The sequence below is a fragment of the Podarcis cretensis genome (assembly GCF_951804945.1).
Source record: "Podarcis cretensis genome assembly, chromosome: 17".
In the NCBI taxonomy this organism is placed as follows: Eukaryota; Metazoa; Chordata; class Lepidosauria; order Squamata; family Lacertidae; genus Podarcis; species Podarcis cretensis.
The window spans coordinates 1,236,130-1,250,849 of NC_137187.1; the positions used below are offsets into that span (position 1 = coordinate 1,236,130).

The 14,720-nt window shown below is 46.9% G+C and overlaps 1 protein-coding gene across 3 annotated transcripts; it reads left to right on the forward strand.

Moving 5' to 3' along the window:
• The first annotated feature begins 282 nt into the window (after window positions 1-282).
• Window positions 283-12,395, forward strand: FBXO40 (F-box protein 40). 3 transcript variants are annotated; one of them, XM_079960258.1, is made up of 4 exons: window positions 283-409; window positions 6,799-6,828; window positions 8,436-10,328; window positions 11,977-12,395. In XM_079960258.1, exons 1-4 carry the CDS (start codon window positions 401-403, stop codon window positions 12,196-12,198), a joined length of 2,154 nt encoding a protein of 717 aa, XP_079816384.1. In that variant the 5' UTR covers window positions 283-400; the 3' UTR covers window positions 12,199-12,395. The 3 variants fall into 3 exon arrangements, with proteins under 3 accessions (XP_079816384.1, XP_079816385.1, XP_079816386.1); XM_079960260.1 differs by lacking the exon at window positions 283-409 and adding an exon at window positions 433-454; XM_079960259.1 differs by lacking the exon at window positions 6,799-6,828 and having other exon boundaries at window positions 295-409.
• The last annotated feature ends 2,325 nt before the right edge of the window (window positions 12,396-14,720 follow it).

A 14,720-nucleotide genomic window follows, 5' to 3' on the forward strand; every position in this document is an offset into this window, starting at 1 on the left:
AGGAAGATGCTGAAGGGATGTAAAACTTATTTCCTCAGTAAGAAAGAAGGCTTCATTGCGAAGCATATGCCATGCAGAGGATGTTATTGTACTGAGATGTGAATCAGCTGTTCTGCTCAAGCTCTGTTAAACAGCGCAGCATCGATGACAGTTAAAATAAATATTGTGGAAGGGCAACATTCTGTAAATTGAACCATGCTGCCGAGTGCACCAGTTTTATTTTTAACAGCTGAGGCCACTTGTGTGCATTTCAGGGGTTTTTTTTTAACCTCCCCTGCCTCCTCAGATTTCCTCCTCCTCCATTCTGCTGCTCCCACCCATCTCTGCTCCACCTCACTTCAACTCAGCTTGAAAAACCCAAGAGACCATTTATTTGGGGTACAGGAAAAAAAGAGACTGCATGCTGAGGGTAAGGCTTTAAAATGAAAACCTGTTTTGGAATCAAAGCTGAAAGGTGAATGCTATATTATCATGCCAGAGTTAGGAATGAAAAACATTAACATGTATAATAAGGGGGGGGGGGCGTGTGTCGCAGCCAGTTATGCAAAGTATTTAAAGTACTGATAAATGTTAGACTCTCATCTTGACATTCTTCCATCAGCTCTGTTAAACTGGGAATGCTAGAGCGGTGCTGAGCTCTGTGAGCTCCAGTTTCCCCATGTTTGCGCAGCCTGTGTGCAGGATTGCAGCTTTAGTCTTTATTGCTTCTTTGCATTCCGAAAGACAGTGGGATTAATCGGAGGCTGTCACCTTCAATGCCAGGGCTCATCCTTGCAAAATATGAACTGATAATGGAGGAGGAGGTTCTGAGCAGGTGCAGAGTTCATTTTCCTTTCTACTTAAATAACCACAGGTTGCTCTCATGCGCATCTACAACTGGAGGACGGGCTTCTAGGTTACAGAGTAGTTTCAGAAAGCTAGCACTAAAGAGCTCGGCTATTAATATCCTAAATTCGTGATCAAGGTCAGTTCCAAAAAACAAGCCTGTATCCCTTTTGAGAGGACTAGTCTCTGAAATCAGTTACAGCAGGACAGATCTGAAACTTCAGAATTAGCTGAGGTTTATAGCCATCTAATCAAGAGAGTGGCTCTAATCAGGAATTTTCAGCAGGTTCTGTGAAGCAGAAGGCAGGGGAAGAGCTCTGAGATGTTAAAAAAAAAAATTAGGAGATGGAAGAACGAACGATAGCACAGAGCTGACAGTATTATCACAAATATTGCAAACAACTGCCACGTGGTTTTGACATGAAAACCCTTATAAAAAGTAATTGATACTCCCCAAAGCAGTAGCTCTCAAGCTCTTTCCCCCCAGGAATAGCCAATATTCTTGTAACCTCTTATTTTCTTCAAAGATCTATTTATCTATAGTTTGTCTATAGCTAACTCTCAGAACAGGAAACAACATTGAAAGCTTTAAAAACATTTTTATGCTTCCCTTCACTTAAAAAATGTCCAGGGCAGTTTACAATAGCTCATTAAACACAACAAAGCACCAATAATCAATATAAATTGTCCACAGCAGTGACTTTTTTTCTGTGATGGCTTTGAACACATCTCAGAGTAATCAATACTATTCCGCTGTGTTCTGCTGAAATGAGCAGGAAGGGTCGGCCTTCCAGCCAAGGGTGATTAGTTGTGTTGTGGCTTTTTATTTTTATTTTGTAAACTGGCGCCCTGCCCTCCCTCCCAGAGCAGCCCAGGGCAGCAAATGTCAAAATGTTAAAACAGTACGATTAAAAAATGACAACAGATTTAACACATTAAAAAAACTAATTAGAACATCTAAAAGCAGACTCATAACCTCATAAGTACTGTATTAATTTCACTGTGGCCATTACCAGTATCTATCAACCATCAGACGCCTGCGTAAACAGGAATGTTTTGAAATTTCTCTTAAAAGTCGATAATGTAGGAGACAGGCACACCTTATCAGGGATCTGGTTTCACAAACAGGAACCCACCACTGAGAAGGCCCTGTCACAGATCAACGCCAACCATAGAATCATAGAATCATAGAGTTGGAAGAGACCACAAGGGCCATTGAGTCCAACCCCCTGCCAAGCAGGAAACACCATCAGAGCACTCCTGACATATGGTTGTCAAGCCTCTGCTTAAAGACCTCCAAAGAAGGAGACTCCACCACACTCCTTGGCAGCAAATTCCACTGTCAAACAGCTCTTACTGTCAGGAAGTTCTTCCTAATGTTTAGGTGGAATCTTCTTTCTTGTAGTTTGGAGCTATTGCTCCGTGTCCGCTTCTCTGGAGCAGCAGAAAACAACCTTTCTCCGTCCTCTATGTGACATCCTTTTATATATTTGAACATGGCTATCATATCACCCCTTAACCTCCTCTTCTCCAGGCTAAACATGCCCAGCTCCCTTAGCCGTTCCTCATAAGGCATCGTTTCCAGGCCTTTGACCATTTTGGTTGCCCTCCTCTGGACACGTTCCAGTTTGTCCGTGTCCTCCTTGAACTGTGGTGCCCAGAACTGGACACAGTACTCCAGGTGAGGTCTGACCAGAGCAGAATACAGTGGCACGATTACTTCCCTTGATAGTGCAGGCAGCTTCCAGACACAACAGTGGTGGCGCAAGATAGTTGATATGGGGGGAGCTGCTGCTTTGGGTACCTGGGTCCCAATCCATTTAGGCTGCCCCACCTACCAACTTAACAGCTACATTCTGCACAAGCTGTAACCTCTGGGTCATCTTCAAGGGCAGCCCCATGTAGAGAACTTTGCAGTAGTCTAAGCAGGAGGCCACCGTAGCAAGGACCTAGAGACCAAGCTATCCCAGTATAGGAAAGGCCAGTAACAGGTTGGAATCCAGTACTCCCAGATGACAAGCCTGCTCTTTCAGGGGAAATGTACAGGCCGTGCAGCCATTTTCCAGACACCCACGAACAGTATAAGCCCCCAGTCGGCCTTTTCCTCCTTCCAGACACTGGTCTAACATCTTCACAGTCTCTCCTGATTCAGATGGTATGAAGAGACAGAGTTATGTGTCTTCAGCATACTGATGGATTATGGTCCAAATTCCTGGATAACAGCTCCGAACAGACTCCCATAGATGTTAAATGGCATAGGAGATAGGAGGCGCTCTTGCCAGACCCCACAGCTCAAAAGCTTCAGGGCCGAGCAACCATCTCCTCCTCCTCCTCTTTCCTGGGGACAACCCTGCAAGTAAGAGTGGAACCACTGTACTACACTGCCTCCAAGTCCTATTCCTTCAGGTCATTATGAAAGGACACCATGGTCAATGGTGTAAAGTCTTTTGGGGCTGATAACTCCTGATCTTCCAATTTACCTGCTGGTTCCAATGTGAAGCTCAACCAGTGGTTTCCAGGTGTGTGTGTGGGGGGGGGTACTGCCCCCTGGGAGTGGTAGGATTACCTAGGGGGCGCACTAAGACACAAGGAGGTAGCAGGAAGGCACTGGAAGTGTAAATGATGATCAGACTTTGAAGAGCTGGTACGCCACTGGATCAAATCCACCAGTTTCACTGAATTAATTAAACTAAATACTTTTAGTTGGATTTTGAATAAATGTGGCAATTAATTGTTACTCTTTTGAATTCTCTTGTGTTATTATCTTCCTTAATGGGTTGCACTAACCATTTTTCTGAATACAGTGGTGCCCCGCAAGACGAATGCCTCGCAAGACGAAAAACTCGCTAGACGAAAGGGTTTTCCGTTTTTCGAGGTGCTTCGCAAGACAAATTTCCCTATGGGCTTGCTTCGCAAGACAAAAACGTCTTGCGGGTTTGCTTCCTTTTTCTTAAAGCCGTTAATACCCGGGGAATCCGCGCTCCGCAAGACGAAAGAATCGCAAGACGAAGCAACTCGCGGAACGAATTAATTTCGTCTTGCGAGGCACCACTGTAATGCTTTTTATAGGGTGGAGTTCACTGGGGATGAGATTACAGGACCAAGCAGACGGTGGCCCACTAAATTAGGGAACTAGTGAGCTAAACCCAGTGCTCCCCGCCCCCCATTATAAGAAAAAACTACTCCCTTTTCCTTATGGGGTATTCCAGAGCCCATATAGAGTCCTTAAGTGGGTTCTCCATCGGTAGGAGAAAACAGAGGCCAACTGTTGAGAAGCAAAGCGGCTAGTAAGCCTGATCTTTATTCAAGGAACTGTTGCAACAGGGTCCCCACTCACCACACGCACGAGGGAGGAGAACCCTGAACAATGGTGCGCAGGCCCTTATATAGACTTTTGAAATGGCCCACTCTGTAGCCCAAGACCACCTCCCAAAACATCATAAATACATCACAGAAGGAGGCGGTCTACAGCAGAAATCCTGTCTGCCAGGATACCTGATAATGGTTGCTGATTGCATTACCTGGGCAGTCTGGCCATTCTTTTGTGATGGCTAATACTTCAGTTCCTTTGTCCAGGTCACAGGCTCACCCTGTTGTTGTTATTTAGTTGTGTCCGACTCTTCGTGACCCCATGGTCCACCCTATTCATACACAAATTCAGCCTTAAGACAGGATTTGCAAGCAAAAAGACCAAGGGAAGGCTTTCCCCATTTGCCTCTCTTATTGCAGAGGAATATTTGAGGTCATTGGGAGAGTCAAAATAGCTTCAGGATTGCTCTCCCGTGGTATTTCAGACACGTGGTTCATATATTTAGATATGTGTGCCTTTATGAATATTTATTCTATATTTGAGACCTTAAAATTCTTATAAGGTAAAGGTAAAGGTACCCCTGCCCGTACGGGCCAGTCTTGACAGACTCTGGGGTTGTGCGCCCATCTCACTTAAGAGGCCGGGGGCCAGCGCTGTCCGGAGACACTTCCGGGTCACGTGGCCAGCGTGACATCGCTGCTCTGGCGAGCCAGAGCCGCACACGGAAACGCCGTTTACCTTCCCGCTGGTAAGCGGTCCCTATTTATCTACTTGCACCCGGGGGTGCTTTCGAACTGCTAGGTTGGCAGGCGCTGGGACCGAGCAGCGGGAGCGCACCCCGCCGCAGGGATTCGAACCGCCGACCTTTCGATCGGCAAGCCCTAGGCGCTGAGGCTTTAACCCACAGCGCCACCTGCGTCCCAAAAAAATTCTTATAACACCCCAGAAAAAAGGTGCTTGAATGCACTTTGCTCAGAAGAACTACCCCGGATCTCTTCAAGCTCCTCAGAGGCTTGTTGAGGCTGCTCAGCTGAGATGCAGAGAGGCTTCTGCACCTCAGCTGAGCAGCTGAATGGTGTGGGGACTTGCTCAGCTGAGGGGCAGCTTTCCCGTGTGTTGGCTGTTAGCCAGGAGGCTGAAGAGCCTCAGCAAAGCCTGGCTGCACTGCCTGCTCACGAGGAGACCTTTTCCAGAACCCGTGGAGGATGTCCCTTCAGGTTCTGCGGAGGGTCTTCTTGTGAGATGGAGGTGCAGCGGGGCTTTTGCTGAGGCCGGTCAAGTCTCTCCCCACACCTCCAGGGCCCACCTCAGAAGTGCTAGAATGCCATTGTGGTGCCTTCTGGCTGGAAGAAGCTCTGGCTAAACCATAGGTTAGCATGAGCCCTAGCAAGCCTCTTGCATTTCCTTTCCATCTCCATCACCTGCCCCCTAAGAAACTGGCTTGTTTCAGTCATGCTAAAGAACTTTAAAAATGGCCCTTCCGTTGAATGATGGATTGCCCCATGTAGGGCATTCAGACTGCGCAATGTTTGCTCCTTATTTGGGTTATCTGCCTTTTGCTCCAACCCTTGTAATGTTCAAGTGCTCCCGATACATGCATAGTTTTTGTGCTATGTAACTGCGCTGACATTCTGCAAGTCATGGCTGCAGCTATTTTTAGAGATTATGTGCATCCAAAATACTCCCAAGAATCAGAGCAACAGAAGTCTGGCTGTGACAGACAAACAGACGAATGCTTTTAATGTTGTACATCGGGAAGGCTGTGGCTGCGTATTTGCACTAAAAGTTCTGCAGAAGGGAGATCTTGCTTTCTGAACAATAGCTGTACAATGCTGAAGAACTGTCAGCTGAGATCAACTCAGTGGTACATCTTTTCCACCACTGCAGTTTACAAGTAACAGATGCTAGCAGAGAGGGTGCGAGGAAGCTCAGTGTGGACAATGGAATATCAAGCAATTTTCTTCACACTTGTTACTTTCTGGGTTGTTGATGACCAGTGGCACTGAAGTAATGGTGCATATTGTTATAAGAAAAATTCCTATAATTCCCTTATGGGGTATCTAGATCCCGTAAAGAGTCCCTCAGGAGATCTTTATCAGTTGGAGAGAAAGCAGAGGCCAACCAGAGTATATTGAAAGCAAAGCGGCTAGTAAGCCTGATCTTTACTAAAGGAAATAAACTGTTTCAACAGGGTCCCCACTCACCACACGCAGGAGGGAGGAGAACCCTGAACAATGGTGCACAAGCCCTTAGTCAGTGATGGCCAAACTTGGCCCTCCAGCTGTTTTGGACTACAATTCCCATCATCCCTAACTACTGGTCCTGTTATCTAGGGATGATGGGAGTTGTAGTCCAAAAACCTGACTTGCGATAAATGTCCTCCAGACCATTTGACAAAACGATACAGGAGAACAAGCAACCTGCGACAGTTTGGGTCAGTCATTTGCAGTTGTGTAATGAAATGGGCACCTGCATCTGCAATGAATTACATGGGAGGTAAAAAAGCAGTCTAGTGACAACATTTCCCCCAATGATGGGACATTCCTACACCATTATCGGTTCGGTATTCTGCTTTGGAATGGAATGGTTGAACTGCAAGGCTGTGCAGTACTTAGATCACAACTATTTGATACTTTCGTGAAGCCTTTTCGTTTTTCTTGCAGGGATACCAAAGGCAGCCAACTGCAGCTATGGTAAGAGAAGAGATTGTTTTGTCGTGCAATGCATTCAATGAACTGGTCTCTCTAGTTCAATTCCATTCTTACAGCTCACCATTAATTGTTCTAGGCCAAGGGTGCTAACTTTTTTTTTTTTGCCCAAGAGACACATTCCTCCTTGGTTGCTGTAGTCCGTTTTTGGGAGGAGAAAAGGCTTAAGAAGTGAAGCCTACGTAAATCCAGAGTGGAGCCCCTAAGGCAGTTGGATGGTGTCTTGTATGCCGCCTTCCAGCAAACCCGTCAGCCAAGCTGGTGCCAAATGTATTGCTTGCTGATGTGGTTTAGAAGCTGGTCTTGTTGTCAAGGTCGCCCAGGATCTCCATCCACACTGCCCCAGCTTGCACCCCAGAGAGGTCACCCCGCTGCTGCTGACGCAGTAGAAACAACACAGGAGGCAGCAATTACAGGTTACTGGTCTCTGCAACCACACCAGGCATTGTGATTCTATTTTAGTTTTAACAATTTGTGTTTGTATGTGAACTGCCCTGAGATCTTTTGATGAAGGGTGGTATATAAATCTTAATAATAATACAGTCATACCTCATGTTACGTTTGCTTCATGATACGTTTTTTCAGGTTGTGTCCCGCGGCGACCCAGAAGTACTGGAAAGGGTTACTTCCAGGTTTCGCCGCTCTTCGCCGCTCGCGCATGCGCAGACGTACAAAATGACGACACGCGCATGTGCAGAAGCGGCAAATCGCAACCCACGTGTGCGCAGACGCGCCGTTGTGGGTTGCGTTCTGCTCATGTTGCGAACGGGCCTCCGGAACGGATCCCGTTCATAACCAGAGGTACCACTGTACAGTCGTACCTTGGTTTTCGAACAGCTTAGTTCTCAAACATTTTGGCTCCCGAATGCTGCAAACTCGGAAGTGAGTGTTCCAATTTGTGAATGTTCTTTGGAACCCGAACATCCAATGTGGCTTCTGCGGCTTCTGATTGGCTGCAGAAGCTTCCTGCAGCCAATCAGAAGCCGCATCTTGGTTTTCCAACATTTTTGGAAGTCGAGCAGACTTCTGGAACAGATTCCATCTGAGAACCAACGTACGACCGTAATAATAAATGCAGAGCTCTTTAAGCCACAAACATGGACCATGTCCCAGCTTTCATCAATGCTTTGGTGAGCTACTTCTTCTTCTTCTTCTTTTTTAAAAGCTTCAATATATTAGGACTAGGTTGCCTAAAGGTAAAGGGACCCCTGACTGGTCCAGTCGTGGCCGACTCTGGGGTTGCGGCGCTCATCTCGCTTTATTGGCTGAGGGAGCTGGCGTACAGCTTCTGAGTCATGTGGCCAGCATGACTAAGCCGCTTCTGGCGAACCAGAGCAGCGCACGGAAACGCCGTTTACCTTCCCGCCGGAGTGGTACCTATTTATCTACTTGCACTTTGACGTGCTTTCGAACTGCTAGGTTGGCAGGAACAGGGACTGAGCAACGGGAGCTCACCTCATTGCAGGGATTCGAACCGCCGACCTTCTGATCCGCAAGCCCTAGGCTCTGTGGTTTAACCCACAGCGCCACCCGCATCCCTTGGTGAGCTACTTCTCTTTGTCTTCTCTTTCTGTCTCCTCTCGTGTCTGCAGGGCAGGAAGCAACGAGCTTCCTCTGGACTCCACAAGCACTGTGAGAAGTGTTTCAACAGGCACTGCCAAGCTCCAGTCGAGCCCACAGTCTCTTGCGTGGTGATCAGCTGCCGGTCTCACTGCGGAGCTGCTTTCCATATGTGTAAAGAGGACGAGCACCAACTCCTGTGTCCGCTAGAGCAAGTCTCGTGCCTCAACTCTGTTTATGGCTGCCCTTTCACCATGGCCCGCTTCAAAGTGGCCAAACACCTCAGAGTCTGCCCCGCCAGTATCGTCTCCTGTTCGATGGATTGGAATCGTTGGCCAAACATGGATTCTGAGGCTGTTCTGCACCAGAACATTATGAAAGAGGAGCCCAGCGAAGCGTGCTTAGATGTGGCCCTCGCCTTGAGAGATCAGAAAGCTCTTTTCAAGACACTCAGAATGGCTGAGTTTTTCCCAGAATGCACGGAGGCCTGTCCCATAGATGACGAAGGAACTGATGGTGCTGAGTCCTACCTAGGAGAAGGAGCTGGCCCGTCCAAAGCAACGATGGCTGAGGCAGCTGGGCTCAGCCAGGAAGAGCGTGAGAACCTTGCAAAGGACAAAGAAGGGGTCGATTTAGTCGGTTACAAAACCTGGGAAAACATCTTCAGTAAAGAATTCAAAGCGTGCACAGTAACAGGCCAACTGGCTGAAAACAAGGAAAGTGGAAGGGACAGTAAGCCTCTGAAAACAGGACCAACTTCTAGTGGCAATGAGAAAGGAAAACTGCCAGAAGAAGGTAGCAGTGTGGGAGACAGTGAGAAAAACCAAGCCCCTCCTGAAGTGAATTTAGCAGCTGAAAAGACAGGTTTGGCTCCTTGGCAAGATGGAGTTTTGGAGAGGTTAAAAAAAGAGGTTCCTATAGGGGATTACAATATGTATCTCGTGCACCATGGAAGGATGCTAATTCATTTTGGTCAGATGGCTGCTTGCACTCCCAGAGAGAAAGACTTTGTATATGGAAACCTGGAGGTTCAGGAAGTGAAGACTGTAACCACCTTCAGAGTGCCAGTCAGCTATTGTGGCAAAAGAGCTCGCCTTGGGGACGTCGTGGCGCACAGGAAGCCAACTAAGAGCGTATCCGTGGATACTTCAGAGTTAGGAGTAAGTCTGGAGGCTCTTCCTAAATCCGATGCAATCAAAACTACACTGCTGTGTGCCTTGGAGAAGGAACTGAAAGGGCACGAGATCTCCGAATCAAAGAGCATCGATGCTCTCTTCATAGATTTTGGGACGCAAACGTACAACTTTGCTACGGAGCCTTTCGCTTCCACGGCCGTTCTAGCAGACACAGTAGATGCCGAAGACCTGCCGAGTCTCCACATGCAGCTCAGCAGCGAGAGTGTAACCCAAAGGCACAACAAAAGCAACTCTGCTTTCACGTTCTCCTGCAGCCACGTTTTCAGGAGAGACGAGTTTCCTTCGCATTTCAAGAATGTCCACGCCGACATCCAGTCCTGCTTGAATGGATGGTTCCAGCGTCGTTGCCCACTCGCCTACCTGGGGTGCACTTTTGTTCAATATCCCTGGCGCCCGGCTGGGCAAAGCTCAAGGGTCATCTATAGCCAGTGCCTCAAGACATTTGCCCTTAAGCCAGAGGTTGACCCCGTGCTCTTGGAAGCAAAGAAATTTAACTTGAGCAGAAATCGCAGGGGGAAAGAAATGGATGTTCTGAGCAGCCTTCCCCTGGAGATCCTGAAGTACATCGCTGAGTTTTTGGATAGCTACAGCTTGTCTCAGTTGGCTCAGGTGTCGGTGCAGATGAGGGACATCTGTGCTACTCTGCTGCATGAGAGAGGAATGGTCCTTCTGTCGTGGGAAAAGAAGAGATATTCTCACGGGGGCACTTCTTGGAGAGTCCGCAAAAAGGCAAGTGATGGGGGCATTTGGAAGGGTATGGTGGCATCATCCAAACATTTACATTGGTCTCTGGATTTTGGGTTGTGAGCATCATGGGTTTCTACTACTATAAAAAACATTTTAGCAATTTTTAGTTAGGCTTTGTTTACACTGGCTAAAGCACTGCGACAAGCAAGGGTTGCAAGATATCAGGGTCTGTCCTAATGTTTTAAAGTTTTAACCTTCACAGAATCACAGAATTGTAGGGACCACAAAGGTCATCTGGTCCAACCCCCTGCCCAACATGGGGCTCAAATCCATGATTCTGAGATTAAGAGATAGCTTTGTATTGGAATGTTCCCTGAATATGGAAAGCAAGCATGTTCTTAGTTCTCCAAGAAAACTAAGCCTTGATTCGAAATAGGAGTCTGCCAAGCACATTGTTTCAGCACGGTAGTGGAAATAGTATGGTCTAACAGAACCTCTGATTTCTGTCGCTTCAGACTCTCTCTCCCCTTCCCACACACAGACAGCAGGGAGAATTGTACCCTTAATCAAAGTGGGATGATAAATACAGTATGAGTTTGAGTTTTAAATGAAGGTGTCAATTTAACAGGGACTCCGCAAACTAGATCTAGGCCTATAGCTATATCCATACCTATATCCAATATATATAGGCCTATACAGTGGTACCTCGGGTTACAGACGCTTCAGGTTACAGACACTTCAGGTTACAGACTCCGCTAACCCAGAAATAGTACCTCGGGTTAAGAACTTTGCTTCAGGATGAGAACAGAAATTGTGTGGCGGCAGTGGGAGGCCCCATTAGCTAAAGTGGTACCTCAGGTTAAACACAGTTTCAGGTTAAGAACTGACCTCCAGAACGAATTAAGTGAAAAAGACCAGTTGCTAATAGGTTAGGAAGTTAATAAATTAAATAGACCAAATAATTTATTCTATATAAATTGAATAAATTGTTAATGCACATTCATTCCTAAAGGATAATACTCCATGCTGAAAGTTTGAAAATGTTTGTTAGGATCCATATCTTAAGAAGAATTCAATTAATTTTCCCTCCTCCTCTCCCCTTTGACTGCATTAGATAGATATTTATAGCAAAGTGCTTGGGGGACAAAATGGACTGGAGAGAAGGGGGGGGGAGGTCTAATAAGCCAGACCCACAGGATCTTGGGGACCCCTGTGCCCTTGACTCTGCTGCTAAAAGCTGCTAGGTGCACATGGAGTATAAGCTGCTAGGCCATGGACAGCACTTTTGCTGCCTGTTTACCATTTCTGCCACACTGCGTTGCTTCACCCCCTTCTCTCTTTCCAGGCCAAGTGGCAGAGATGGAGCAGAGCAGCAGTTTTAAACAGGAGTGCCTGTTTGTTTTAAACAGGGGGGCAGCAGGAAGAGGGCAGAAGGGTTGGAACATCCCACTGGTGCACTTGTGGGCAGGTGGTGGCAGTGAGTGAGTGGGCAAGTGGTGGACTGGCTGGTCTGGAGTTCTACCAGTAGGTTCAATGATGGGCTACAAGCCTGAAACATTTGGGCAAAATCTTGATGCCCTCTTATGCTTGCACCTAGCTTCTTGTAATGGGAAGAGTTGTTTGCAAGATCTTGCACAATTGCGAGACTGATTTTTCAGTGCCTAAATTCCTTGCTTATGCCTCTTGATAGATCTGGAAATTTAGCAGCCTGTTCTCCACAGTTAATAGCTGGCAATTCAGTGACATCCCTTCGATGGCTGCACATTTAAAGACCTGCCCTTTTTATGAGGTGGAGAGAAAGGAGGACCCGGTTTTGCTGCCTAGACTGTTTTCACCTGAAGAACAGAAGCAAGCCACTTTGGTCTCCACAGTCAAACACAGCCTAAAGAAACTTCAGAGAAGACCGAATTGATTTTGAGAGAGAGATTCTTTTGGATCTGGAAGAACTGTATCAGAACTTTAGCTGTTCTCTCTGAAATAGATTTCATATTCTTTATTAGTATGTCAACCGGGGAAAAAAATCTTAGCTGTATGCTTTCAGGATAGAATGAAACAGAGGGTGCAATCCAGAATCTTTCAAATAAATGGGAACTTTACTCCTGACTTCAACAGAGTGGTGATTTTTAAAAGAACTCAAGATATTTTCATTTCAACCAGCTTTTTATTCATTGTTGTGTCTTGCCGAAATCTTACTGCTTGTTTTAAAGGGTAGAAGGTGGATTTTAACCTAATGGTTTTGAATGCTCCCTTACAAGGGCAAATGCCATGAAAGATGTCTTTAAAATGTTTTAATGAATGAATGAAAAATAGAATTGCACCCAAAGTCTTAAGGACTGTGACCAGCAGCATGGACAACAGTGATGAATAATACCTATACATATTTGTTGCACTGCCTCCAACCACATTTCACGGTGGCGCGAAGGAAGAAAAGTCCTGCTATCCTTTGGTTCAAAATGTATTGGGAATGGAACCTTGAATTAAAAACGAAGAGTAAGTAAAATGAAAAGTTTATTTAAGGTTTTCACGTTGTCATTTCTTCAGTCACATTTATGGGTTCTGTTCCCTTACAAAGTTTAGAATCTGAAAAGATTTTTGGCAGGAGCCCTCAAAATCCGTGTTCAAATTAGTTCCATAAAGGTCCACCACAGCAGGGTACATCAGGAATCGTCAGAGCAAGAGCAGCATGGAAGAGACCGGCAGTGGGGAAGGAAAGTAGGTTGCCTATGATTGTATAGAAGACCAGGTGAACACCTGCAGTTACAGCTAAGCCACCTGACTTTCTTCTTCTGGTCCTAGGCAACATGGGAAGTGCCACCTTAGTGCCAGAGGTGTGGCAGGTGGCGTTTAGGCAACCGCTGAGCTCAGGACAGCCTGGGAATGGAGATGCATCCTTAAAAAATAAACCAGTCCTTCACCTTCAGGGACACCACATTCAGACTTAGCAATTCTGAGTCAAGCAAGGAGTCCATGTTAATTTTCCCCAGCCATGATGGGCAAGGGTCAAAGGAGTATGTGTTTTGCACACTCCCTGCAAGTGGTTTAACCACATTCTCAGGCCACGATAACTGAAATGGATTCCATAAATCAGGGGTGGCTGAGCCAGAGGCCGTATCCGGCCTCCTAAGCAATTTCTAGTGGTGCAAGGCGTGCAACTTGATTTCATTTTTTTAAGCAAGAAACTGACCAGCAGGTGGCACTGTTGAGCCATACTATCACGCTGGTGGGAGCCCGTAATTTCCATGTTTTCAGTTGAATGGCATGGCACATCGACAGCATTAAAAAGAAATATTCTCCTCATGTCCCTGTCCTTATTCTCCCCATCCCCACTGACAAGTACTTATTAATTTGCAGAGTACCATGTTCAACCAGATACCCAGATTCAGCCAGATAATTCTGCTCATTATTGCTAGCCCTTCACAAGTAATTTTGGCAGGTGTTTCCTAGCTTAGGCTTATTGTGATGTAAATTCATCTTGTGCTTTCCCCCACCCTCAACTGTCTTATAATGCAGTCTGAGTTATACTGCCACAAGCATGGAGGCTCTCTCTGTGTGATAATTTTGCAGAGAATAGATATTTGGATGTGTCGCCTCTCTGTGCAGCACATTCTCTCTCTTTCACATGCTTCACTTGTAGTTTGAGCTACAGAGCAGTTTACTCTCAGGTTCATTTTGCGCCACAAACTGAATAGGTGCACCTGTAGCTGAAAGCTCTCCCACGACATGCATGCACACACATACAAAATGTTTAGAACGCTTTTTCAAACAACCTCCTTTTAATTCTTTGTTTTTGTCTAATAAAGCATGAACCATTCTAAGTGACTGTGCATATCTTCAGTGCGCGCTGTGGCAAAGCCCTTGGTCTTCTTCACATCACCTGCTGTCGTCTGGCTTGAGAGGAGCATCAGTCCCTCTCCCAGGTGACACACTCTCTCGTGGGAAGGCCTGAATGCCACAACTGCCACAGGATAACAAATGGACTTGCAGCCAGCCTTCCCCTACGTAATGTCCTCCAGAAATTTTGGACTACAACTTCCATTAGTTCCAGCCAGCTCAAAACATTTGTCGGTAGGCAGCGGCGGAGCACGCCAATTGGGTGTCTGGGGCGGCATGCGTGCCCTGCGCCCAGGGGTAGGGCCAGCCGCCCGCAGAGTGGGGCAAGCCGGGGCAGGACGCTCCACGGGGCATCCGAGGATTCTGCCTGCCTCCTTCCACTCAGCTGCCCTACAGCTGAGGGGGAGGTGACAGGAGGACTGTTCTGGGGTAGCGCGGAGCCTGCAGGCACCCAAGCCACTGCGTCACAGCCAGCAGAGATGCACAGCTTGGGCGTGCTGCAGGCCCCGCGGTGAGTGTCGCCCACTATTTTGTCACCCCCCTCAGTGGTGACACTCGGGGTGACTGGCCCCCCCACCCCCTTCCTCCACCCCTGTAGGTAGA